At 31.7% G+C, this 26,169-nt stretch overlaps 1 protein-coding gene across 1 annotated transcript; it reads left to right on the top strand.

The window, feature by feature from the left end:
- Positions 1 to 3,938: 3,938 nt before the first annotated feature.
- LOC139502283 (cytochrome P450 3A24-like) lies at positions 3,939 to 24,266 on the top strand. Its single transcript, XM_071291711.1, has 14 exons — positions 3,939 to 4,106; positions 10,131 to 10,227; positions 10,964 to 11,016; positions 11,864 to 11,960; positions 12,377 to 12,493; positions 13,169 to 13,257; positions 14,493 to 14,641; positions 14,975 to 15,102; positions 16,504 to 16,624; positions 17,929 to 18,086; positions 19,138 to 19,226; positions 21,034 to 21,171; positions 22,421 to 22,583; positions 24,074 to 24,266. Exons 1-14 carry the CDS (start codon positions 4,033 to 4,035, stop codon positions 24,146 to 24,148), a joined length of 1,548 nt encoding a protein of 515 aa, XP_071147812.1. The 5' UTR covers positions 3,939 to 4,032; the 3' UTR covers positions 24,149 to 24,266.
- Positions 24,267 to 26,169: the final 1,903 nt, after the last annotated feature.

Below are 26,169 nucleotides of genomic sequence, written 5' to 3'. Positions count from 1 at the left end.
AACCTAATTGGTAGTCGATATCGTTAACTCATCATGTAGAAGTAGACCTCTCAAAGGTTGTGGCATGTGTAAGGTCACTGTATGGTATTTAATAATGAGCAAACTAATACCATATAATAAGCTATTAAAAACACCTGCATGATGAAATGTGAAACAATCCAAACGAGTAAATTAACGGCCTGATCTGTTTAAAGCTTTTATCAAATGTTAATATATCCACAAATGATAATGCTCGAAAGCTATGTCTAGCTTATTTATGTAATGTCTGATAAATATGTTCAAAGCTTCTTTAACAAAGTTCAACACATTTATCATTGGCATCAAAAACCAGCAAGATAACACTGTTTCCATCTCTTATTGAATGATGTTTATTATTGTTGATGTTTTTCCCTCGGTTTTTTTGTTCGAGACCCGGATTTGTTTTTGCTTCATCGATTTATGACTATTGAACAGCCGTATATTAATGTTGCCTTTATTTACTAAATCTTCTTGAGCACTGTCTGAAACAATATGGGTATAAATACTACATAAATGTTGCATAGAGGTTTATAAGAAAGAAAAGGATTATTTTCCTACTTAAAAGTTTTATGTTTAAATTTAGTCTACTTACAGAACAATAGTGAGCAAAATATTTTCAAAATACACATAAAGTACATTCAAAATACACATAAAACTACACATAAAGTGCATCAGACTGATAGCGGTGTCTTGTAATTTGATTAACACATACTATTTGATTAAGCTCGTATGTTGCTTTTTATATGTTATGTCTGATTGTTATGTGTCATAGGACAATTTTCTTTTTTCAAAACTTGTTATTGTTCATCCTACAAAAGGTTGTAAAACTTATTTCAGTTAAGTTGTGTCCATATGTTTGGCAAACAGAAGTTATTATATATTGTATTTCAAATATCAAAATCACCGACAATTCAGAGTAAACGTACATGTCACAATGTTTCTGAAATAAAGGACTCTATTATTTGCAGTTTGTCAATATGCTTCATGAAAGAAAGTCTGAAAATACCAGAGGGACATTCAAAATCATAAATCTAAAAATAAACTGACAACGCAATGGCTAAAAAAGACAAACAGACAAAAAATAGTACACAAAACGAAATATATAGAAAAAAAACCTAAGCAAGACAAACCCCACCAAATATTGTGGGTAATCTCAGGTTCTTATGAATAAATACATACGAAAAAAGGAAATAAGCTAATTGAAGCCTTTCATTGGTTGATGTATATCATTATTGTTTGGTCATAAAAAACGTTTGTTTTGTTGGTTTGTTTTTATTATTGAATTGTTTCACATTTTAGTATGTCTGGTCCTTTAAAGCCGACTATACGTTAATGGCTTTTGCTGATTTATTGAGGGCTGCATGGTAACCTCTACTTGCATAAATCGTTGTCATTTGTGTTGAATACATTTTTTTTATTGGTAATTATATCACATCACCTCATTTTGTTTTATCTATAAAGGACAAAATTCAATTGTCTTTCGTGATCTAAATAAAACATGACAACAGTCGTTTTCATAACATACATTTAATTCGATTCTTTCTCTTAATACCTTGAATAAGATTTTACAAACAAGGAAGATTAAAATTTAAAGGTAAAACGACATGTTTTATTTTTTATTTTTTTATTTTACATTAGCTAGATTCTGAAGTTAAACCAACTGTGTTTAGAACACAATGACATTGAAATATTGATTAACAATCAAACCTTTTGTTTGTGCTTTATATCTAATATGAATCAAATTAAATTTCAAAATGCATTTTTGGGTATCTTTAACGAGCATATCTGTGAAACCATACTATATATAAAAGTAAAAAGAAACCATTCAAAACTTGTCTTTTATAATGACAAAACTTGATCACCGTAATGATAAGCTACTTTTAAATCTAAATCACCTTTCAGAATTAAATGAAGATAATGATGTTTTTCCTTCAAAATTAAATAGGATCATACTATGTACGCATATTTCATGTAATTTTCAAGGCTAAACAAATATTGAAGATATTATTTAAAACACGGCGATATCTAAAATAAATTCTTTTTATTTGCAGCATGCTGTATAGTAATTTTTAGTTTCTAATTCAATAAAATTCGGCAGTGGTAAGCTTTGAATAAAGTGTTTCTTTAGGGTTTTTGATTGTCTTGATAAGAGTTTTTATTTAGCAACTGTTTGTATCCTAGACCTTATCTTTGTGGTTTTCAAAAAAAAAATTATATATATTGAGAGTTTGACCAATTTATAAAAATCCCCTTGATTATAATTTAAATGTTGACAAGCTACATTTTTTGTACCATTTAAACACATGTCTAATTTCAACGTTTAACAGCCTGAGAATAAGTCAAAATCTTGTTTGCATTCAAAGTTAAGAAGGTAGACATGTTTGCAGTGAGGATTTGTATATATATATATATTTTGTCCCTATTTTTTAGATTCCGGACATTTTAAAAATTGCTTCAAAATCATACAAAGAATGACGCCGTAGAGTCTCTTTTTATTTCGGACTAGTAGACGGGGGTATGAGTTAAAAAGATTGAATTTGAATTTTCTGCTTGAGATTTATCCGTGGCGTTTAACACTTGATACTTTTGTCGTGGCCGCAAAACTTGAGGATGTACGTCATCCAATTCCAACTTTGCAGTACTGTAAAATTTAAAATGCATGATAACCTCTGCGTGTGGTGTGATAAGGAAGTAACATTATTTTAATCAGGACTGATATGAATAAAACTACTTTAGTTAAGATTATTTTCCTAAAGGACTGATTTTTTGTATATGTCGTACGACAAGTTAGTATTAACCTATACATTGTAGCTGTACAATATAACCTATGGGAATACAACAAGAGTATAAATCTCAATTACCGAAAATTATACCATAGCTATGCAATAATTAACAATCTTTTTGGTTATGAAATCCACTCCTCTCTTTCCCTAAAACAACCGTATGTTAACTTAATCAATTTAAAAAAATCCCCATTAGTTTAGCTTCGGAAGTCGCGAATGGTTTACGCGCAAATATCATATATATCATATATATAATATTATATTTGATTGAAAAAGAAGATAATCTGGAGAACAACACGAAAAATGAATAAATGGATTTGCTTATCAGAAACAATGCATCTGCCAATATGTTTCTAGGATGCCACAATATTTTGTTAAAAGAACCAGGGCAAAGATCCAAAGAGTGATGAGTTTTTCACCAGCACATTATCAAAACAAATTCCTTCTGCGAATTTGCTCGACTTCGTTAAACTATAACAAACTAATTATCTGTTCCGATTCAATGTAAACCTATTGTTTCTCGTTTTTATATAGATTAAACCGTTGGTTTCTCCGTTTGAATGGTTTTTGCGCTAGTTATATTTGGGGCCCTTTATAGCTTGTTGTTCGGTGTGAGGCACCATGACCTTGACCTATAATGATATGCTTTTTATAAATTGTTACTTGGATGGAGAGTTATCTCATTGGCATTCATATCACATCTTCCTACATTTATTCAACACAGCAGAACATTCTCTTGCAAAACAGTCTTCAGTTACGGACCCAGAAGGGTGTTTCTGGGTTGAACGCGTTCATCCGTCCTTCGTGTTTCACAACTAATACTTTTGTATATATATGGAAGCATATGGTTATAACCTCCCCCTTTAAACATTGCCGGATCCGCACTTGAACTTTGTCATCGTTTTTACATGTACTACAGGCCACACTTCATCACTATTTGTAATATTAAACTTTAGTGAAAATTAAAGTTTAATTTCCAGTACGCTAACTAAATCAATATTTGGCAATGTACCAAATCCGGGTAGATTTCAAGGCCTCATTTTAAAACTTTTCTAGACATGTAAAGTTACGGATGATGAAATCAATAAATAAAGTTGCGATCTAGGACACACGTATATTTGAGCGACCTATATTTCAACCTTTTTTCTCTCAGTCAACATACTTATTTCACCAGGTATTAAATATACTTGTCAATTGTGACGAATATTGATTTATTTATAACGTTGTAGACATGGATGTTTTGGGTCTGGTAGATATACCTTCGTGGATATTCACGATTCTACTGTTCATTCTTACGCTATATTTGTAAGTTTTTCTTCATAATTTTTATGCAAATAAGTTAGTCTTTTAATTGTTAATTTTATATTTAATCCATAAGATCTTTGTATTGTTTGAATTATTTAGTTATCACAAAGATTACATGTATAACAATTAAACAGTAATTCTAAATACAAATGCTTAGTATGTAAAATCTCGAACCGACAGTACGGGAATCTCGACTGGTATTTGAATTGACTGATTAGTTGCTTACCGTCCAGTGGCAAACATTTCATGTATGTCCAAGACGTCTGTCAATGGGAAATGAGGTTTATGTTGTACAAATGATATGAATCATTAATAATTGCCTATTAAAATTGAAAATTAATCTATCCCCTCATATGCCTTAAAATAAAATCATCGCCTTTGTTTTCTTTTCCCTTGTTAGTACTAGTCTCGATTACCCAGACGCATATTTAAATATAGCGTCTGGGGTGATTAACTGGACTGGTCAGATATTTATAGGGGACGTAACAAATAATTAAATATAGAACATAATTATCTATAAATAGCACATCCTTTATCCCCATTTTACAGTATTCAAAAAAAATTAACAACTGAGTAAACAGTGTAACGTTACGTGTATACGTGATTATTAAAACTGATTTTATTGTAGCTGACCCTATGTTGCCCAACTTGCAGATGGGCAATTTTAAAAGAACGATCGAAAACTGCATTTAGCAGTGATCTTTTTTCCTGAATTTTGTATACATGTAAAAACAAAATTTAAACTCGGAAAGAATTTTTTTTCGTGGGAAAATTTGCGGGTTGATTATATAGGGAAACACTGTAGCATGACTGTATAGTGCCCTCCCCTCCTTATAACAAGTTCTGGATCCGCCACTGTTCGTGTATAGAGGATACCACGCTCTGCGCGCTAAGAGAGGGATCCGTAGGTGGACCGTTGTACATAAAGCAATACAATTTACCCTGATTTTCTGGCGAGTTATAATTTCTCCGACATGTATCCTGAACGGACTATAATCAAGGATCTTTATATTTTTTTTTGTCTTGAACGTTGTCATTATTTACCACAAGATAATAACCAAGCAACACAAAATCAATCTATTTTTTTTTTATATTTTACAACCCACGTTTAATATTTTCTTATCGTCATACTATAAAATACAAATTTTCTCTATTTTCATATTATAGCACACTACTATATTTATTCTCTATTCTTTATATTGTATCACATCGTTCTGAACATGTATGAAATATTTGCCACTTGACGTACAGCAACCAACAGTCGGTTTATTGTATCCACGTTAGTCTGTATTCTTTATTTTTTATCCATTTTTCTTAGTTTTGTCTCATTATTCTTATTTCTGTAAATTCTTGTTATAATTTATGCTTTCCTTTTTTATATTTTTTTTAGATATCTGACGCACTTACCTTACTCGAAAAGCACACATCAAGTAACGTTTATTGAAAGAAAAACAACTCATACAAATACTAAGATTTCAATGTAGAAAAACCTCCTTAACAACTTATCACTGGCAGATCAGTGAGATTACACTATGAGCCAACTCATTTTTTATTTCCCAATTTAACTGATCTTAAAATTGAAAACGTCAGAATAGTCTGAATGTTTCAACAATAATCTATTGGTTAAAAATTGATTGGAAAAAAGGGACCAACCTTCACACAATACCACTTTGTCAGTCTCCGTGTCTATGAAGAAAGTTAACCAGCCATTCATGAAACCCAATTCTCTGTGAATGCATGCAAGTTTTAATCAATCACATGGTATAAAAGATGGAATGGTATTTATACCATACTGCATGCTAACTTTTGAGAAAAAAAAATAACTGAAAAGTGTATTCTTCTGCTACAAACTATTATAATATCCATCGTGTGTTAAAGGCAGCTTCACAAGAACAATAACTTTTCGTGTACATGTGATTCGTTATATAAAATAAGGAGATTGGTATGATTGATGATGAGGCAACAATCCAGCAGAGTTTAAATGACATTGATAATCGCAAATATAATCACTGCTCGGCCTTCAATATTTAGAAGAACTCTATACCATATAGTTGAATGAGAAGGGCCAGACATGTAAATGAGATACAGTTCAAACGTGAAATCTGATAAATTGTTTAGATGATTTTTTAATTAATTTGTTAACACAAATCTTAATTCTCTAACATATCTGACAACAATGTGTTTCTTGATTTTTGTTTTAATTACTAAATATATGTCTGTGTACCTTTTTTCGCTTTGTGGTTGCTGTCAAAATAATGTTTACCCAACATTTTTGATACTGTGAATTATTTATAATGATTGCTGCTTCAGTAATGAAATACAAATCTTTGAATCTTTTTGATATAAAATTGAAGCTGTTTATGATACAATGAAAATATCGAATATTATATTTTGTTTTAATTTTTCACATTTTACACATAACATCTGTGTCCAGAAATCATCATTGGTTTGTCTACAAAAGAAAGTAAATGTTAAGATCATATTAATTTTTGGTCACCAGCATAGCATATATGAAAAACAAAATGTTTGGGAAAAAAACATCATATAGAAATATACATTATAAAATGTCTAGGTGCAAGCTGAATCTTGCTACAGGATGATGACCCGTCCTATTTGTGGCATTGTGGTGTTTCCTGCTCTTTTGTCGTGTGATGTCTCTTTGACAGATTCCCTGTTTATATTCTCTATCAAAATCATGATGCATGAATTTTTATCATTGTTGAAGGCCATTCAGTTGCCTACAATTGCATACATCCACCTCATTTGAACTTGGGGTGGATAATTGTCTAATTGTTATTCATACCGCATCTTCTTATTTGTTTGATGTCAACCTTTTGGTAGTTTTATTCTCAATGATTGTTTTTGTCTACAGTATGACCTCCTAATCATGTTGATGTCTACTTTTGGTAATGTTTGTCATTGGGTTCATCGGTGCTGCCTCATTGACACCTCCTTATATTGATGCTGGATCTATTGTTTTACTGTCTATTGTTTTGCATAAAATCGAATTTTCATTGTTTTTCTCATGCCATAGTTTTATTTCAAAGCTTAGATAACCAATTAGTATATATTCATTGGCAACATGTTTGTTCTTTTATGAACTTTTTTAAGTGTAAAAAATGCCTTTTAAAGTGCAAAAAAGGATTTTTCTATTTTAAGTTGACCATTCCAGACTTTGTTTACCAACACTTACAGTATGTTTGATTACTTTTCATAACAACGTGTCCCACTTCTTATATGTTTGTATAAGCTAAATGCATTTGTTAAAAAACAAATCGAGCATAAATCATTTTGACCGTTTGGTGTATGTACAAAATGGCATCTTCTAGATATACTTTGTTTTTCTTCTGCTTATGGTTTTGGATTGTGTTCTCTCCTTTAAATGTGTACAACATTGCGCATCTTTCCTCTCCCCTCTTTTTTTTTACACATATCAAGAGGCAAAGTTTTAACTCCCTTATACACTACAGATCGATACAACAAACTTATCTTGGATGATGTTCATATTTTGGCGTCATAGCACTTTTTTATCAAGTATTTTTAAAGTTAAAGATACTACAAATCAATCCCAAATGTATTTATAGCGTACACACGACTGTTCGAGTGGTCCCAGTCAATATAAAAATTGTTATTTATTGTATAATTATTAACTTGCTTGCGTAGCACGGACATGCATGAAAGAATATAACTACATTTACTCGATGTTTCAGGTTGCATTAACATTTATGTAACAGTTTGTGTTGTTATATCATCTAACCAAGGTTCGATGTTCACTTATTTTACTTTGCGGTCATGGAAGCCATGCTGTCTGGTGTTTGCCACAACTTGTATGTCGTCACAAAAAAAATATATAAATAGCTTTAAACAACAATCGGGACACTCGGGCTTTTCAATAGTATTATCGTAATATGTTTTCTTCCGAAGTCAATAACCAATTTCTTGGTTATTCGTCTTGGACATTATCTTTAAAAACAAGCTAAAAAGGCCGATACTATTCCGAATGTCGTAAATTACCATTTTTATATTACTTGTCATCCAGACGCTCTACTTTGAAAAAAAGCGGCTGGGTGATCGAGACTATTGTTAGTACAGGCTTTAGCACAACGGGTATAACTGCCGTGTTTGCTGACACCAGTCAGTCTAATGTTACTATCTTTATACGATCATTCTATTTTGGGGTGGGGATATGCGGCATTTCGGGCGGAATATCCGTTAAGACCTGTTGCTAGTTCCGCGTATATTTTTTGACTACTTTTTTGTTGACCTAAGTTTTATTTATTTTATTATGCAGACTTTTCCTTTTCAGCCTGTCTTTCACAAGTTCATTTTCCCAGTTATGCCGAATAAAATAAAAATCAATATTATTTTTTTTAGAAATGAAGTCTGGAATAAATGTTTATTAGACAAAACACAAACAGAAATTATTAAACCATTTTTAGGTCAATATAACATATTCAATAAGTTCTGTACATTTCTATCGTTCGGATAATTCATTGTTACGTAATTACAACTGTACATGTATTCCGTCGTTTTCAAACAATCGATATTTTTTGCCGTATTTTAAGATTATTTAGATTTTAAATTGATATCTGCTTTATAAGACATAGTTTGACTTGTTGTTTACTCTGTATCTAAATAAATTGTAGGACAAAGGTTGAAATATAAAATGTCAGATCAAACAATTTAAAATTAGCATTTCCGTTTCAAATTTTATTTATAAAGGCTCCTAAAAGGAAATTTAAATTCTTCTAATTCTTCTTCTACTAATTCAGCTTCTTGATTTGGGAGGATCAAAAAGGGGTTCTAAACTATAATAGAATAATATAAGGAATTTGTATTTGTTGCCCATAATTTATGAAATGTAAATACATTGTAGACATGGGGCCTTCAGTTATGATCATGACACGACGTGATCAGTCTTAAATGTCAAGGTCAATGGTCACCTTTAGATTTAACCCTTGAACATATTTTTTTTTAATTACTTAAAACAGTTAAGGTATGTAAAGTTAAATGATTGTAAATGTTAAACATGACAAGACAAATTAGATCAATAAGATCTAGAATATAGGATGAGCACAAAGGGGTCAATACAGCCCTAGTATTGAGAATTATTTTTACAATATCATAGGGTGAGCCACAACAGATTATCTCCTCTCCCTGTCATTTTGAGAATGTTCAAATACATGAACTATGCAAATTAGTAAGACCTCCGACACTAAATAATATGTATGTACAATCTTGTCATACCAATCTTTTCATACCTATATAAATTGAATAATATACAAGGTTAACCCCCCTGGGTCATCCACACTCTCTTCTTTATCAGAATGTTCAAATATTTTGAAAAAAAGTTGATATGACGACACCCCAGCATTACGTTTTCCTGTTTGTCATGTAAGGGCGATTTGAATGATAGATAATATAAGTTCCCATGGGTCGTTCCCATCCACAGCTATTGAGAATGTTTAAATATCTTGAACATGGTCTAACCCAGAAACCATTTAAGTTCTTGTTTGACATGTCGAAATGAATCGAATAATATAACTTTGTTTTTATAGAATTTCAAAATTCGTTACTACATCACAATAATGTTTTGCTTGGGTTTTTTTTCCACATGTCCTTTGAACCTAAGTAGAATGTATCAAATTTTCCACCGGCAATTGAGATAAATGTCAAAAGTAATACCAAAAAAATACAGTACACCAATGAAAATATTCAACGAAAAGACCCTAAACAAATGGCAAAATCAAAAGCTCACACACCTATAACTATTGAAAAACACTTGAACTGTCACATTCCCCACTTGGTACAGGTATTTCCATAAAATGGTGGATTAAACCAGGTTTAATAGCTAGCCAACTCTCTCACTTTAATGACAGACGCTTAAAATTTCGTTTACATTTTTTTAGCAAATAAAACAGACATAATAGGTAAAAATGTCGAAAATTGAGGTACATCAGTCAATATTGAGTTATATAATCTTAATCACTAAAAAAAAATGAAATGCAATGTGTTTTCCATCAGATACACATTATGGAAGCATACTTTATGGAGAAGGCTAGGAGTTCCAGGACCAATACCATTCCCTATCCTTGGCAGCATTAAAGACTTGGCAGTAAAGGTAAGGTACATGTAGTACATGCAATAGGTACTACATGTACTTGACTACAATTAGTTTTCTTGTAATTTGAATAACGAATAGGGACAGGCTTAGGGAGCTACCATTTGATTTTTAGGGGGGGGGGGGGGGGGGGGGTCTAGGATGAAAACTTGTGTCCTGCCTTTTTTTAGTTGCAATATCTGTCCTGCCTTTTTATTTTTCAGTCTATTCGGTCCTGCCTTTTTTTTTCTTAGCTTATCCTGACTTTTTTACAACAATTGTCATCCTGCCTTTTTATTTTTACCTAGTTACTCATCCTGCCTTCTTTTTTAAACTCAAAATCATGTCCTGCCTTTTTTCAAATTTCATCCTACCCCCAGCCCCCTTCCCCCCCCCCCCCCCCCCCCCATAAAAATCAAATGGTAGCTTCATTAGCACGAACACGTGCGTATTCTTCACGTTGGTTATATACATCATGTCATGAAAGGTTTCTTTTTCACACAACGAACAAGTAATATTTTACAATTTCTACTACAATGATTGTATAAATTTTGTTTTTTAGCAGTTCTTCACTTTATAGATAAAAAAGGACAAAAGAACCAAAAAAGTACAATGGTGTCATATTTATTGCATTGAAACATCTTATTTCTTCGAACAATCAGCATTATCATTTTACATTCAATTCTATGAAATACTTAATAATGGTTTTGATCAAAGCTAAATTTCAAAAAAATAAATCTGTATTATTGATATTTAGGGAGTATCCAAAACTGACCAAGACCTTGTTCCAAAGTATGGCAGTGTAGTTGGGTACGTTTAAAATTTGATAATATTTTAAAACACGTATTACATAGTGTTAAGCAAAAGCTGTGATTTAAAGAGCTGTTAAGCTATTTACACATTAGTATAGAATTATGCTTAGCATTAAATCAGGAACATCTATATTGTTAGGTATACTGTTCCCAGATTATATGTACACATGACTAGCTTGCATAAACGATTTGTGCGAATTTACATATAGAGTTCTGTTTATATTAAACGTCGTACATGTTGATGAAAATAAAATAAAACATTTTGATCATACTTTCATATAGTGTGAGTACTTAAATCTTGCAAGTATATTATATACATCTCTGAGGTCGTTATCCAGAACGGGTGTATCTAATTGAAAAGCGTGAACATATGCAGGGTATCCAATTTAATTTAACACCACCTTGGCGTAAATGAATAATATAATGATAGAATTCGAACTTATTCAACTCAATATTTATACATCTGTTAACTATTTTTCGGGTTGAAAAATCTCAATGCAAAGTATGTTACTGTTTAAAATTCAATTGATATGCAACCCCACATAACAGACCACAATTCGTCTTTTATTTCGTAATTAAATGTTTCAAAATCAATCGCAGTCGTACACATGTGCATACAATTATGAATTAAAATGGGGACTGTGTTATTACAGAGACAACAACAAAGAGCAAAAAACAACCTAAGACCACCAATGGATCTTCTGCACGACGTGAAAATCGCGCACCCGGATAGTGACCGTCCATTTGCATAATGTCGATTTCTCTCCGACGCAGATACTGATCAGGTGTATGTACTCATATTCATTTTGTATTACAGTGCATGTACATTTGACTCTATTTTGCAGAGTATATAACGGAACTATTCCTGTACTATTAGTTACAGATACAGATCTAATTAAAGAAATATTTATCAAAGAATATCAAACATTCACCAATCGTGTGGTGAGTTGCAAATTATATTTAGTCTAAGAAATGCTTTGGTTGGATACAAATGCGAGTCGTTATATTAATAAACAGTAAAAGAATAGGGCATGAAATGTACGATTCGGAGAAACCATTAACAAATTAAAAAGTAAATGCTTTTAAGAAAAGCTCAACGCCCCAATCAATGTTAATAGATATAAGAAGATGTGGTATGAGTGCCAATGAGACAACTATTCATCCAAATCACAATTTGAAAAAGCAAAACCATGATAGGTCAAGTATGGTCTTCAACACAGAGCATTGGCTCTCACCGAACTGTAAGCTATAACGGCCCCCAAAAATGACTAGTTAAAATCATTCAAAAGGGAAAACAAACGTCTTTAGGGTGATAAATTGTTAACTTTGTGTTGTTTATAGAGCATTTTATGTTGCAGCTGATTCTAAAGACAGATGATTTGTTGGACAGTATGATAACAGCTGCAGAAGATGACCACTGGAAGTTCATTAGAAGTACTATGACACCTACATTTACATCTGGAAAATTAAAGAATGTATGTGTCATTTCATATATTAAAATGAGCAGATCTGATATGATTGCCATGACTGTTAATTTCATATATTAAAAATGAGCAGATGTGGTATGATTGCCAATGAGACATGTATCCACCAGAGTTAACATGATGTGGATATCTCCAAGTCTGATCTTTGGAGTTAATGTCTGTTTAACGCTAAGTTTTATTTCATTTTTTTTTTAATCTATTTTACCCTAAATCTTCTACAGTAAATGGAAAATTATAATGTAATTCTTATAGGAATTATTCGCAATACTGTAAAATGTTATGATGAAATTGGTCACGAAACAGATGCAACAGATAAAAGGGGATTTATATGTTGTAGTGCTAGAACCTTCAATAACCTAAACGATTGTACAAGTATTACCTTTACAAAAAAGCTTGTCTAACTTCAAACATCATGCCATTTAATTGGATCACGCGTGCGGTATAAAACGTTCTGTTATAGTATAGATTTATTACCTCATTTGCTATTTTAATACCCAAATGCAAAGCAATGGACGCCTACATAATTTGAAACAGAAGTTGGCAAATTGACTCTTATTGCTGACGTCATGATGTCGGACAACAATGATACGAATAACACGGGGCCTATTTATGATTCTTATACTATCCCATCATTCGGTTAATATTCTTTTGTTCTGTATTCACCAGATGCTTCCGATGATACTGCGATGCTGTGATGATCTCGTAAATAATATCAATGGTAAATTAGAACAAAATGATACTGTTGAAATGACAGAGTGAGTATGGTTTATAACTGATGTTATTGATATGAAATCCATAGATCAATTATAAGGAAATGTGGTATGATTGTAATTTAAAATGATATCAAAAATAACAGGACGATATAAATAAATATAGTTTAATGTAAAGCCCTAAACAGTGAGAATGACCAAATGTACAATTCAAAGAAGAAAAACTGACCACGTGGTTTGTACTAATAAACAACAAACGAATAACAAACATGCCAAATACGAATGTTAATAATTTTTCAATTAATACTTTTAATCTAAAATATGGCGTGAAAAGCTGCTCTTATTTACATTTTTAGAACTGTTCTACCCGAAAACAAATGTTGAACCAACTTGGACTGAATTATCCTAGTTGATTTGGACAGTTGTACTCTAGCCCAGATCTAGGGTAGAACTGTTTAGAACTGTAAATGACAGATTATTCAGGAAGTGCAAAAAGTAAAATCAAAATCAAAAATACTGAACACCAAGTGGTGTTAATAAATAGCTATTATCATATAAAATACCAATGATATTTCAAATTATTTTATTTTTGCTTTCTTTGTGAATATTTTGAATGTCATGAAAATATCCATTTGTTTTGGGTTTGTGTGTGAATATTTTGAATGTCATAAAAAAAATCCATTTCTTTTGGGTTTGTGTTTCTTCTCTATTGGTTACCATTAACAGATCTAGCAAACTTTTTTAAGTGTAAATTAAAAATTACCATTTATAGCGAGACCTACTTATTAAAGATTATATCCTTAATTTAAAATGACAAGTCGCACAATTTAAAATGGGTGTCGCCTCCTCATCAATATACTAATATGTTAACAAAGCTGTCAACACATTTGCTACAACCTAGAAATGCAACATTTAACATGAAAATGCTCCATATAGCGAGCAATAAAGAAACACTCAAAAACTTAAAACCGAACTCATGGACATTCTTTTATTAGATTAAAACCGCATGTTCAATTGTAGTATATCAGATACACACATTTTATATTTGTTTTCAAAAATATGTTGGTCACATGGTGTTCATGTGTTAGATATTCACATTGTATTCTATTTTTTTTCTTCAAATAATGTTTTGTTCATGTGTCAAAAATACATACACATGTACATGTACATTACTATTTTTTGTAAATGTGTTGGTCATGTGTCAGATATACACATTGTATTTGTATCTTCTCAACAAATGTGTTGTTCATGTGTCAGATGTACACATTTATATATTTCAGGGTCTTTGGTGGTTTTACATTGGATGTTATTGCAAGCACTGCATTTGGTCTTCAGGTGAACTCGCAAAAAGAACCAGACAACGAGTTCGTTACCAATACAAAGAAAACACTCACGGACAGCGTTGTAAAGCCATATTTTGTAATAGTTAGTAAGTGATATTTCTTTATAATGGTGTTTTAAAAAAAAAAAAAAAAGATGTGGTATGATTGCCAGTGAGACAACTCTCCACGAGAGACCAAATGACACTAAAATTAACAACTATAGGTCAACGTACGGCCTTATTAACTTTTCACTGAAATTTTGCAATAAATGATTATAAACATATGGTTTTAAGTTTCTTTTACTTTGAAATACGTGTTATATGATAAACTGTAATTCGCCGTTTTCTTTTTGTTTTCTTAGCACAATTTACAATGGAAATATAGAATAACTTGATTTATTATTCTTTAACACAATTATGATGTATAATACAATTTTTTAGTGATTTTTCCATTCTTGAAAAATCTGATGGGAACTTTGTTCAAGGCTCCAGTGTTCGGAGAGGGTTCGGAGGATTTTTTCAGAAATATAGTACAGCAGTTAGTAGCAGAAAGAAAGTCAAACTCCAATGTAATTATAATTTAATCTCTGAAACAGTGGTGAGATTGCTTCGCACATTAAAGTCAACGTACATGTAGCTTATCATAGAGGACGTTATGTACAACGTTTTCAGAGTTTGGTTCGAAGTTACAAATAGTGCTCTGTAGGTTAGCCCATTCAAAAAAATAAATTTGTTTTCCCTAACCCTACCTTTCGAGAAAATAGTTGCCTACTCAACATATTTAATGTCTTGATGTGAAAAAGTGGGGGTTTTTTTTCATTCAGAAGAAAGGCATGAAGAGTTAAAACATCTGACTCTTCAATTGTTCTTTTTCGAAAAAAAGAAAATGCCTAGATACCTACCCACTGGCTCTACCTTTAGTAGGCCTAAGGGTTTGGGCAAACCAACGTATTTTAAGTGTAGCCTTATTGCTTTTCTTATATATTGTGAACTATCTTGCATTATCTGGATCATCTTATACATTTTTATAATTATTTTTTATTTTCATTTTGTTATGTTGTGTCACATACTATAAATATGTAGTTTTATGGCAATAAATATTTGGATTGAATTGAAATATAATTAAAACAATATTAACAAAAATACCGAACTCCAAAGAAGATTCAAAAGGAGTAAAGAAATCTATAAATCTGAAAAAAATCAAACGTTAGAATATATCAACCAACGGAACGAATGGAAAACTCTGTCATATTCCGGACTTAGTCCAGACATTTTTCGAAGAACAGTGGACTTAACCTGGTTTTATAGCTAGTTAAACATCACACGTGTATAACGCTTGTTTATTGGTCCGATATATATACATTGTGCAATATGTGAATAAACCGCACATATATAATATGTTAATATGACAAAATTGGGATCCAGCAGCCAAAACGGTATAAACATACATGTTCATCACAGACATACAACAAAACTGACTTAAACATTCAAACAACCATACAAATGAACAGTATATGACTTACATGTTATTTATACCTCATATTGAAAACATAACTAATTCAGGCATCAATTGTGATTAAGCTTAGAAATTAAAATGGCTATCTGATGATTGCTCTCTTACGACACAAATAGTAAGACCACGTCCAGTAATACACTTTGTTCTGAAATCATAGTGGTAATGAGTGAAATCAAACAGTTTGCTTCGATTTTGATGCTTCTGTTATGATGCTTTACTTTTGCACGAACTTTTGTTGTTATTTGTATTCGATATGCTAAATGGCTTAGAATTATATAAACAACTTCCTTCATATTTTAATGGTAATATTTAAGTATGCTTTGCAATTACATGAACTTAATAAATAAAAATAGATCAGACAAATTTTCTAATTTATCTGCATCTTCTTTTCAAATGATTTATTGTTTTCCATATGAGTCGTGTGCCCCAAAAGCAATACTCTTTCTCGTTTTAGAGTCATTTCAGAGATTTTATTCAATTGATGTTGAACTCTCATAAAGATAAAACCAAAGAAAAAGAAAATGGGAGGATTGATGAGTTGGGAGGACTTGACTTTTCTGAATACAAAAATAGAGGTATGCAGTAATATAGCCTTATGTTCTTTAAAGTGCTTTCGAGTGTATGTACACCTACATACTAAAATAAGAAGATTGTTTATGGGATTAAAGGTCGAGGATGTACATACCTTCGGGTCACCGTACGACTTCAACAATAAGCAAACTCATAGCAAATAGTAGATGTTGAAAAGATTCAGGACAGCAATATTTCAAACAGTGCAACAGAAAAAGTTATATAAATTATCTTGTTTGTAATAAACGTATTTACACTTTTGGTATTTAGCTGAATCTTGCCTCCGAATGACCTTAGATCTACTCCGAATCACCTTTTGACGTCAAGCAACAATCATTTTTAGATTGTGACGTCAAATATTTTAAACTATGATGTCAAAGTTTACGGGAACCTGTGTGATTTTACGTAATGGCGGACAAATTTGCATATAAGTGTAGATACGTCTATCAGATGTCTTCATGTATAACAAAGGTAACGTTTCAAACAAAATATGTGTATGTAAGCTAAACTAGCAATAGGGGACGACAATTGTGTTCCTAGAAAATAAAATATTTCCTTATTATTGAATATTTTCTAAACGGCTAGTTGTCGAAACGATTAAGACCCTTGCTTTTATAAATAAAAAGGGTCATGAAACAGGAATCAATTCATTTCGCGGGTTTCATTTTGTTGAGACTGAAGATAACTATGTCAGATCTATATGATGACGTATTGTATATAATGCAGCTTAAATGCATATTCTATTAATGAATTCATTGACCAATCACAGAAGGTTCAAATTAGAATTCTTATATTACTGATTTCACGTGATATCAATTCAGATAGATTTGGTGTTTTGTTTTATCTAAAAAAAAAAATAAAAATGTTTGAATTAATAATAATAATAATCTTTATTTGTCATATAAGTAACATTATACTTGTGACATAAACAAAAGTAACAACAACAATAAAATAACTGAGTTGAACACACACATATCTATATATATACAAGTAAAACTAACAGGGATAGGCGAATGATACTAAAATGACATTCAAAGTCATTAGTTGAAAATAAACAGACAACGTCATGGCAAAAATATAAATAAGACAAAAAGGAAAATAAAAGTTTACAAAAAATAACAACTTTAAACTAAAGATTGATTAACACGAACCCTACAAAAACCGTGGATTATATTAGGTGTTCTGGAAGGACACATGTAAATTATCTATGTATTACAGATAAATGACTTCTCGAAAAATCAGAGAAAAAAGTATTGAACATGTATCTACGAATGAAATTTCTTATACAGATTGATTTCTATTTTTTAAGGAATGAACGAAAATGAAATATTGACGAATTCCATGGTATTTTTTGGAGCTGGCTTTGATACAACAAAGACCACTCTTTCGTTTGCCGCCTATGTTTTGGCCTTACATCCCGATATGCAAGAAAGATTGTTTACTGAAATTGACAACGAACTAGGAAAGGTATGACGAATTCATTCCCATGGGACCTCGTAGTTTAAGTACTGCATCACTAGCCGAAAAACACTTATGTCGTGAATTCGAACCCCGCACATGGCAGGTGCATTCCTTTTGGACTCTTATCATAGTTAACAAGAATTGTCAGTTTTCCTACTGAATGTCGGGGCTCTATCTGGGCACTCTGTCTTCCTCTATAAAATAGAACTAAGTAGCGAAAATAGCAATTGTGTTGAAAATGGCATTCAGCACAAGAAAAATCAAACATTCTTGTATAATGAAAATTTTGTATAATTGAACAGTAATAACTAGTCACACACCATGGTACGAAATACAAGCATTTATTCACGAAAGAAAATGTAGAGTATCAGTTAACAATTCAGCTGATTCCAGAAACTATGATAACAAAGAAATTGCTTTCTTGAAAAATCTACTGCAATTTTAGTCAACTACAAAATGTAAGCAATAACAAATGTTTTTATTTTTTATCTATCGGAATATGTACAAGAACTCCGTCTTCGGTATTACCAATTGAATATTGAATTTCTGCTGTTTAAAAGTATCTGCGTATAGGGTACTAAAGGAATGTTCGTGAATAAGAAATTTCTTAACAGTCGCAAATGCTTTTTTCGTGGAGTTTCAAATGCTGTACGACATTTTTTAACAACTTTCTTTTTTTACTCTCGTTTGAGTTTTTCAAAGATGTTATTCTCTATATTAAACATTATCTATTTCCATTCTATTCTTTTCTGACACTAATTTTCGAAGAATATTAGGAAAAACAAAACAATCGACGAAGATACATTTGTATCCTTATATATGACACATGTGGATCAGGATCAACATTCCCTTCCAGAGCATTGAAAACATATCCGTTTTTTAGGGGGATACGAGGATAGAGGGCGTTCATGTTGCCCAATTTACAGTTTTCTATATAGCAGTTTGTGGACTTATTTGTCTATTCGACGTTTTCGTTTCCCCCTATGGCGTTGTCAATTTTTCCACTTTTGAGTTAAAAATGTCCTTTTTTTATTGTCCAACTCTTTATTTTTTACAGAGTCCTCCTACCTATGATTCGCTTCCCAACATGAAGTATCTAGAGATGTTCCTAGCAGAGGTTCTTCGTCTTTATGCAGCTGTACCAAGGTATATTAATACTTCAAATGTGCGTGCTGAGAAGAATATGATCAACGTACATGTATATACCTTTCATAGTCTTATTACAAACTGAGCTCAAGATATGTTATTTTTCCTCATTTAAGAGGGAATTTAAGTCGGTTGTTGTCTGCTCTTTGGTCGGGTTGTTGTCTCTTTGACATACTCCTCATTTTCATTTTCAATTTTTGTCTTGTTTCAATTTATTTAGATATGACTTTACACAACCTGGTCAAATTGGATAACTTTTAAATAAACCTTCTTCTTGTATTATAACAAACTCAAGATAAGTTCGTATATTCTTCAAAAAATTGCGCTTTCACGTAACATAAGGTTATATGATTTTCCGAGGCTTAACAAAAAACATACATGTTTTTGAAAACAAATTTAATGATTCAAATGTATAGGTTTGAGCGTTCTTAATATTCGGGAAAAAACCAGTTCGGTAGCACAAAATTGTTCTGGTATTCAAATCTTTAAATGAATTGGCACCTCCTTATATAAATAAAAAAGTTAAAATTGGTAAATTTCACACATTATCAGTTCGAGTTCTGACGCATTAAAGAAAACATATTTATACTTGACAGACTAATTTCATGAAGAAAACATTTACTCGAGTGCACAAATTGATAGATTTGCTGTCAAAAATTAAACTAGTTTATAACGTGGTATTTTCGTTTATTGACAACCTTTTAACTTGTAATAATTTTACAAAGTCAAAACCTTGTTTTACAACGTGGTATTTTCGTTTATTGACAACCTTTTAACTTGAAATAATTTAACAAAGCACAAGGTTCACTTTTGCAAAAATATGTCCTTGAAATTCATCTTCATTATTAAATAGTAAATAGGAAAACCTTGGCCACAACCAACGATCAATATATTTTGTAACCAAAATGTGTTACAGGCAGGACAAAGAAATGGAGGACTGAGTTTTCATGCTAGCCTCCCCCATAAAAATGAAATGGTAATCCCCTTTATACAATTAAACAATTTAGTTCTGCATTGATGTACCGGATTTTCATGTGTTATGTGATCGATGTCTACTGATTGAAGCCTTTATGACGTTAGCGTCATTCTCTTTGGGTTTTTTCACTTTGGCACCTCACATTATAAATTATTAAGACACGACACCTTTATTATGCATTATTAGAGTTGAAATGACAGTTTCGGCTCATTGTTTGCAATAAATAAACTCATCATAGGTACCAGGATTTAAAATTTGTATTTTCGCCAAAAGCGCGTTTCGTCCACAAAAGACACAAATGTTTAATATTGAATTCATATACACAGGAATCAAGATTGACGGGAAAAGGGAAAAGTATATTATGCCAAAAAAACTGTTATAAATTGTACTTTATTTGGCTTTTTTTGCTTGCTTTTTTTTAAAATTGAGCGTCACTGATCGGTCAATGCAGACCTAAATGGTTTAATTGTATAAAGGGGATTACCATTTAATTTTTATGGGGGAGGCTAGCATGAATATTCAGTCCTCCATTTCTTTGTCCTCCATTTTCCCCCCAATTTTATCCTAGCTTCACCCCCGCCCCAATAAAAATAAAATGATAGCTCCCTAAATCAAATCACTGCAATATAATACAAAACATTATCCAGTAATATAAAACTCATTTGCAGGTGTGTTTGGGGTTTACACAGTAGAGAATATTTGATCAGATTTCTAGTCCACCATAGGTCAGTCATTTCTCAACCTTAGTGGTCAGTGATGCGTTTAACAGTGATAAATACTTGCAATAGATAAAATATATAAAATATGTAAATAAGTACCATTTTAACGCAGGATTAACAGACGCGCCAAAAGTGATATCACGGTGAATGGAATGTTTATACCTAAAGACACTGATGTAACTATACCAATATCTGCATTGCACAGAAATCCCAAATACTGGCCTGAACCAGAGAAATTTGATCCAGAAAGGTAAAAAACTAGAAATCATAAAATCTCTTTAAATTTTACACGCTCACATATAGACATGTTATGAAATAGAAGTTTCTATCATTTAGTGAATTTGATAGATGACTTAATCCGTAATTTTTTTCCCACAAGTTTATGAATGTAAATAAAGGCAACAGTAGTATACCGGGGTTCAAAGTCGAATTACTGTTAAGATCATATTTGAATTGGTACTTGGAACATTGTAAATTCGTTAATTTTCGCGTAGTTTTGTTTTTGTAATTGATGAACAGTCTACAGCAATGCAAGATAAAGTATTGCAATTTCAGAAAATGCTGCATACCAATCAATCATGCTTAATAAATTCTAAAAGGCGAATTTTTATTTATTCGCCCATCCCGTAGCAATTTTACGAAAAGATAGAAACATCGCAAAAAAATCGCATTCTCGAAATTATTCAAGCAGTAACATATATTTGTAGTAGTATGGACTAGCAGTTATGTCTCAACTGGAGACAAAGAAAAACAATTTACAAATCCAATCTTAAAAAAAGCAGTTCAGCTTCATCTAAAGAATATAAAAAATATTTTCAGTAATTCATTGTGAAAAACTGATTCTGAATTCAGTCACTTATAAAAATCTTGAAAAGATTCCAACAAAACTTGCAGGGAATCTTTTTCACATTACACTTTTTGCAGATATTTAAAGCAGTTTTTAGATTTCAATAATCATGTAGATGATGTAGGCTTGTTTAATTGGAAACTCATCCTTGGCTATTGAAGGAATCTAAAAAGAAACTTTATCAGATGTACATAGGTTGTATCTGCCTCTTGGTTTATTTTCTTGTGCTTTAATCTGTACATTTTGAAAGCAAGTATAACTTTTAATGTTCTGGTCGTTTGTGAGATTCAGCGAATACCTGAAAATATGTTAAATCTATTTCCAATGAACAGATATTGGTTATTGGTTTTGACTAATTCAAGTTTTTATATTAATAAGTAAGATTAGTCTATAATAAGATATCCCTCAAGAATAACTAATGAATATAAATATGATTACTTTGGATTTTTTCACATGGCCGTAAAACACTTGCCAAAGTGTGTAGTCCGTTTGCAACGTGTGGTTAGAATGGGGACGTTAAATCCGATGCCTCTTGGAGCGAGAGTGCCACACTTTATATGCATACAAACGCTTGCAACAACTCTTTTATTCTGAATAATTTATCCTTAGGCATTTATATCATTTTTATGTATATGCATTCAAATTCGTCTAGGTTTACAGATGAGAATAAGGCTACGAGACCTATGTACAGTTACCTTCCTTTTGGCTTGGGACCACGTGTTTGTATCGGTATGAGACTTGCTTTGATCGAAACCAAGTATGCTCTCATTTCAACCGTGCAGAATTTTAAGTTTGTAGTCGGTTCCAAAACAGAGGTAGGTGGAAACATTAATATAAACATTAGGAGATGTGGTAAAATTCTTCTATTACAACTATCCAGGAGACGAATATTTAATATCCTGGATGTGGGGGGGGGGGGGGTAAGAGAGGGGCGGTGCATGATAATCTTTTTCAGGACTGAACATTTTATTTTCATCTGTTGCTACGCATTCATGCTATTTTTTTTTATTTTCCCTTTTATACACATTTGATTCCTGCGATTTGGATTGCAGAATATTCATTTTCATTCTGTATTGACCAAAGTTAATAAATTCCAGTTTTCACAAGGCTATGTTATTCATTTTCAATACCTACCTCCCTCAGTAAACGAATGAGTTATCATCTTATTATGCTTCGCATTCAACACCCACGGTATTGTACATGTGTCGCTTCTGGGAATGAGTTAACATGCCAAATGTTAAGGTCGGTTGAGGATATAAGGTTATACATGTGGTACGCCAGACGAATTTTGCGTCTAAACAAGACTCGTTAGGGGCGTTTGAATCAAAACAGTTTAAAGGTCAAATCAAAAGGTCGGTTAAAGAGAGTGAATACTTCATCAGTGATTTGTACATAGTAACTTGTAGATATCGTTAACGTTGACATTGCTTACTTGGGACTAAAACCGTTTTTGATCCATTTGTTATGTTTATAAAAGTTATTTCATCTTGATTTTACAGTCACTTTTCTCTTTGAAAATTCTCTACATACTGTTACAAGTTTATCAACAGTATAACTGATTTTTGTTCAGTGACAAGCTCAATTCTGAGAATTGCCACGCTTGTGACGTCAATTTTAGGCTATTTAGATATGATAAAAAGACATTATAAGGCGTCGAAAATAATTTTGTATTATCATTCCTTTGTCTATTTCTCACTGTTTACCTGACCAATGACTTAAAATTGGTAATGGTTTACTGAAACAAGCCTCCATTAAGCCTCAGTGGAATTGAATTTAAAAATGCATTTTCCTTTAGTTGGATTCAGTAATAGAACAATCTACGATAAAAACAAAAGATGAGAAAAATGTATCATAAGTTACATGCATTATATCATTTGATTACAGATTGGACATTTTTAATGTTAAGAGTTTGTTTGAAATTGTCCTTGACACCATTATTTAACTCCATTGAACATGTTGTTATGTTTTTTTTTGTTTAGCTGAATACAGTGCACTTAGTTGATGTCTGGTCGTAATTTCGCGAAATATACCACATGGATATTTAAACTCGTAAGTCAAGAATAATCTGAAAAGCCATGGACAAAAAAAATGAATAAAAAACCAGCTAATCAAAGGAAAAAGTAAAATCACAAAAATACATATCTACGAGGAAAATTGAAATCGAAAAGTCCCTAATCAAATGACAAAATCAAAAGCTCAAACATGCCAAACGAATAGATAACAACTGTCATATTCCTGACTTAATACAGACATGTTCTCATGTAGAAAACAATTGCAATGCTCTATTTATTTTTATTTTTTACAGATACCAATGCCTCTTGAAAAAGGTTTTATCACCAGACCACTTAATGGAATTCACCTGAAAATTGAGAAGAGATGATCCAATATTTTCATTGGAACTTGATTCAAATTGTTTAAATAATTTTAATGTTTTCATCGTAACTTGACAGACATTGTTTAAAGATTTTTATATTTTAAAATATATTGCTGCACTTGCATTTGAGCATACTTTCAAAATATAACATTTATTTGACATAATTGACAATTGAAAAAAAAACAGTCCATACTCTTGATAGTAAGATATGATTCTGGTGTCATGTAAGTTTTGTCCAGATTCTCGTGTCATTCATATATCGTGTGCATTGTTGTTCCACATTCTTGATAGAAACATTGAATTTTGGTGTCTGACATGTTGGTCATTATTTTGAATGACAAAAAAACAATGTCTTTTTTATGATAATGAATAATGACAAAAAAAAAAAGAATACATTTTAAATGAAGAACTACCATCTATATCCTATAAATATTATTATACTTTTGACTATTTGTCAATACAAAAGTAAAAGGAGATATGGCAAATAAGACACATTATCTAACAAAGGAAACGGAAGTAAATAAATACAGACCAACGTGCAAAACCCATACCATATGGTAAGCGTCACAGATAATAAAGAGTAAAACGATCCAAAAGAGAAAAACTAATTGCCTGATTTAAGATAGTGCTATTTAAAGGTAAACAAGAATGCAACAATGAGAGATGACAACAAACAGCAACCATTGGTTTACTATCCTGGCAGGAACATCAAGCATGTGATAGGATTAATCATGTTTTTGAGGCGAAACTCTACAATTGTTGTTGCGGCAAAACATTAGAACTGAAAATAACTGTAAAAATAGTTTGACTCGTCATATTATTACTACGCTAAAAAAAAACACAAAATAGCTAAATGAAGTCTTACGGTCGCAACTTCACTAAACTACCCCTGCAAAACTCCTGCCAATGTATTTTGTATATAATTTTTTTAAAGACATTACACCGCATGCGAAGTACGGTATAAAGGTTCAACTGGTCGAAATAGTTTTTATGCAAATTAGTGACAACTGATTAATATGTATATAAATCTCATCACAGATACCAGGATTAAAATTGTGTACGCATTCCGGACACGAAAATTCATCCGTGACGATCGAATAAAAAAATACACAAATAAAACAACAAATACAGTACGACGTTAGAGGCCACTGTGGTCCTAAAATTCCCCAAATTTTTATTAGATATACAGCTCAGGTAAAACTGTTTTATATATGATCTGCTTATCAAACCATTAAACCATTCAGAAATTCTAATTCGTAAGGATCGTCAGTTTTCCTGACAAAGGTCTGTATATCTCTTTTGGCACACCACTGTATATACCAATAATAAAGAGCTGTGCCATGAGCGCATGATACGCCCGTCGCTTTTTGAAATAGGCACACAGCGGTCCACACAACAGAAAAGTGAATACATTGTATGTCAGATTGGATAACGACACAAAAACGTCAGTATATGTAAAAAAATAAGATGTGGTATGATTGATGGCCAATGAGACAACTGTCCACAAGAGACCAAAAATGACACAAACATTAATAACTATAGGTCACCGTACGGCCTTCAACAATGAGCAAAGCCCATACCGCATAGTCAGCTATAAAAGGCCTCGATATGACAATGTAAAACAATTCGAACGAGAAAACTAACGGCCTTATTTATATAAAAAAAATGAAAGCAAGAAAAAATATAGTTTGAAAACAGCCGGCGTATATATATATATATATATTACATCACATTCACATATGTGACGTAGTCTTAATCTACATACAAATAAAAACAATGGCGTTGTCAGTTAATTTTCAATCTATGAGTTTGACTCTCCCTTTGGTATCTTTTGACCCTCTTTTAAAAGGCTCACTTTTTCTGAATATATGACATTAGGTTTATCCATGTTTCCTCGTCAAACTACATCAAACAAACCATTTACATACAAACTTTAGAAAAGTAAATACTTTATTGCAAGATTATTTCTTACTTAAAAAAATCTATTCTACATAAAAATATGCACTAAAATACGAAGTACGAAAATA

The sequence above is a fragment of the Mytilus edulis genome, chromosome 13 (genome assembly GCF_963676685.1).
Source record: "Mytilus edulis chromosome 13, xbMytEdul2.2, whole genome shotgun sequence".
Lineage (NCBI taxonomy): Eukaryota > Metazoa > Mollusca > Bivalvia > Mytilida > Mytilidae > Mytilus > Mytilus edulis.
Note: the sequence above shows the minus strand (reverse complement) of the source record. Positions and strands in the feature narration are given on the sequence as shown.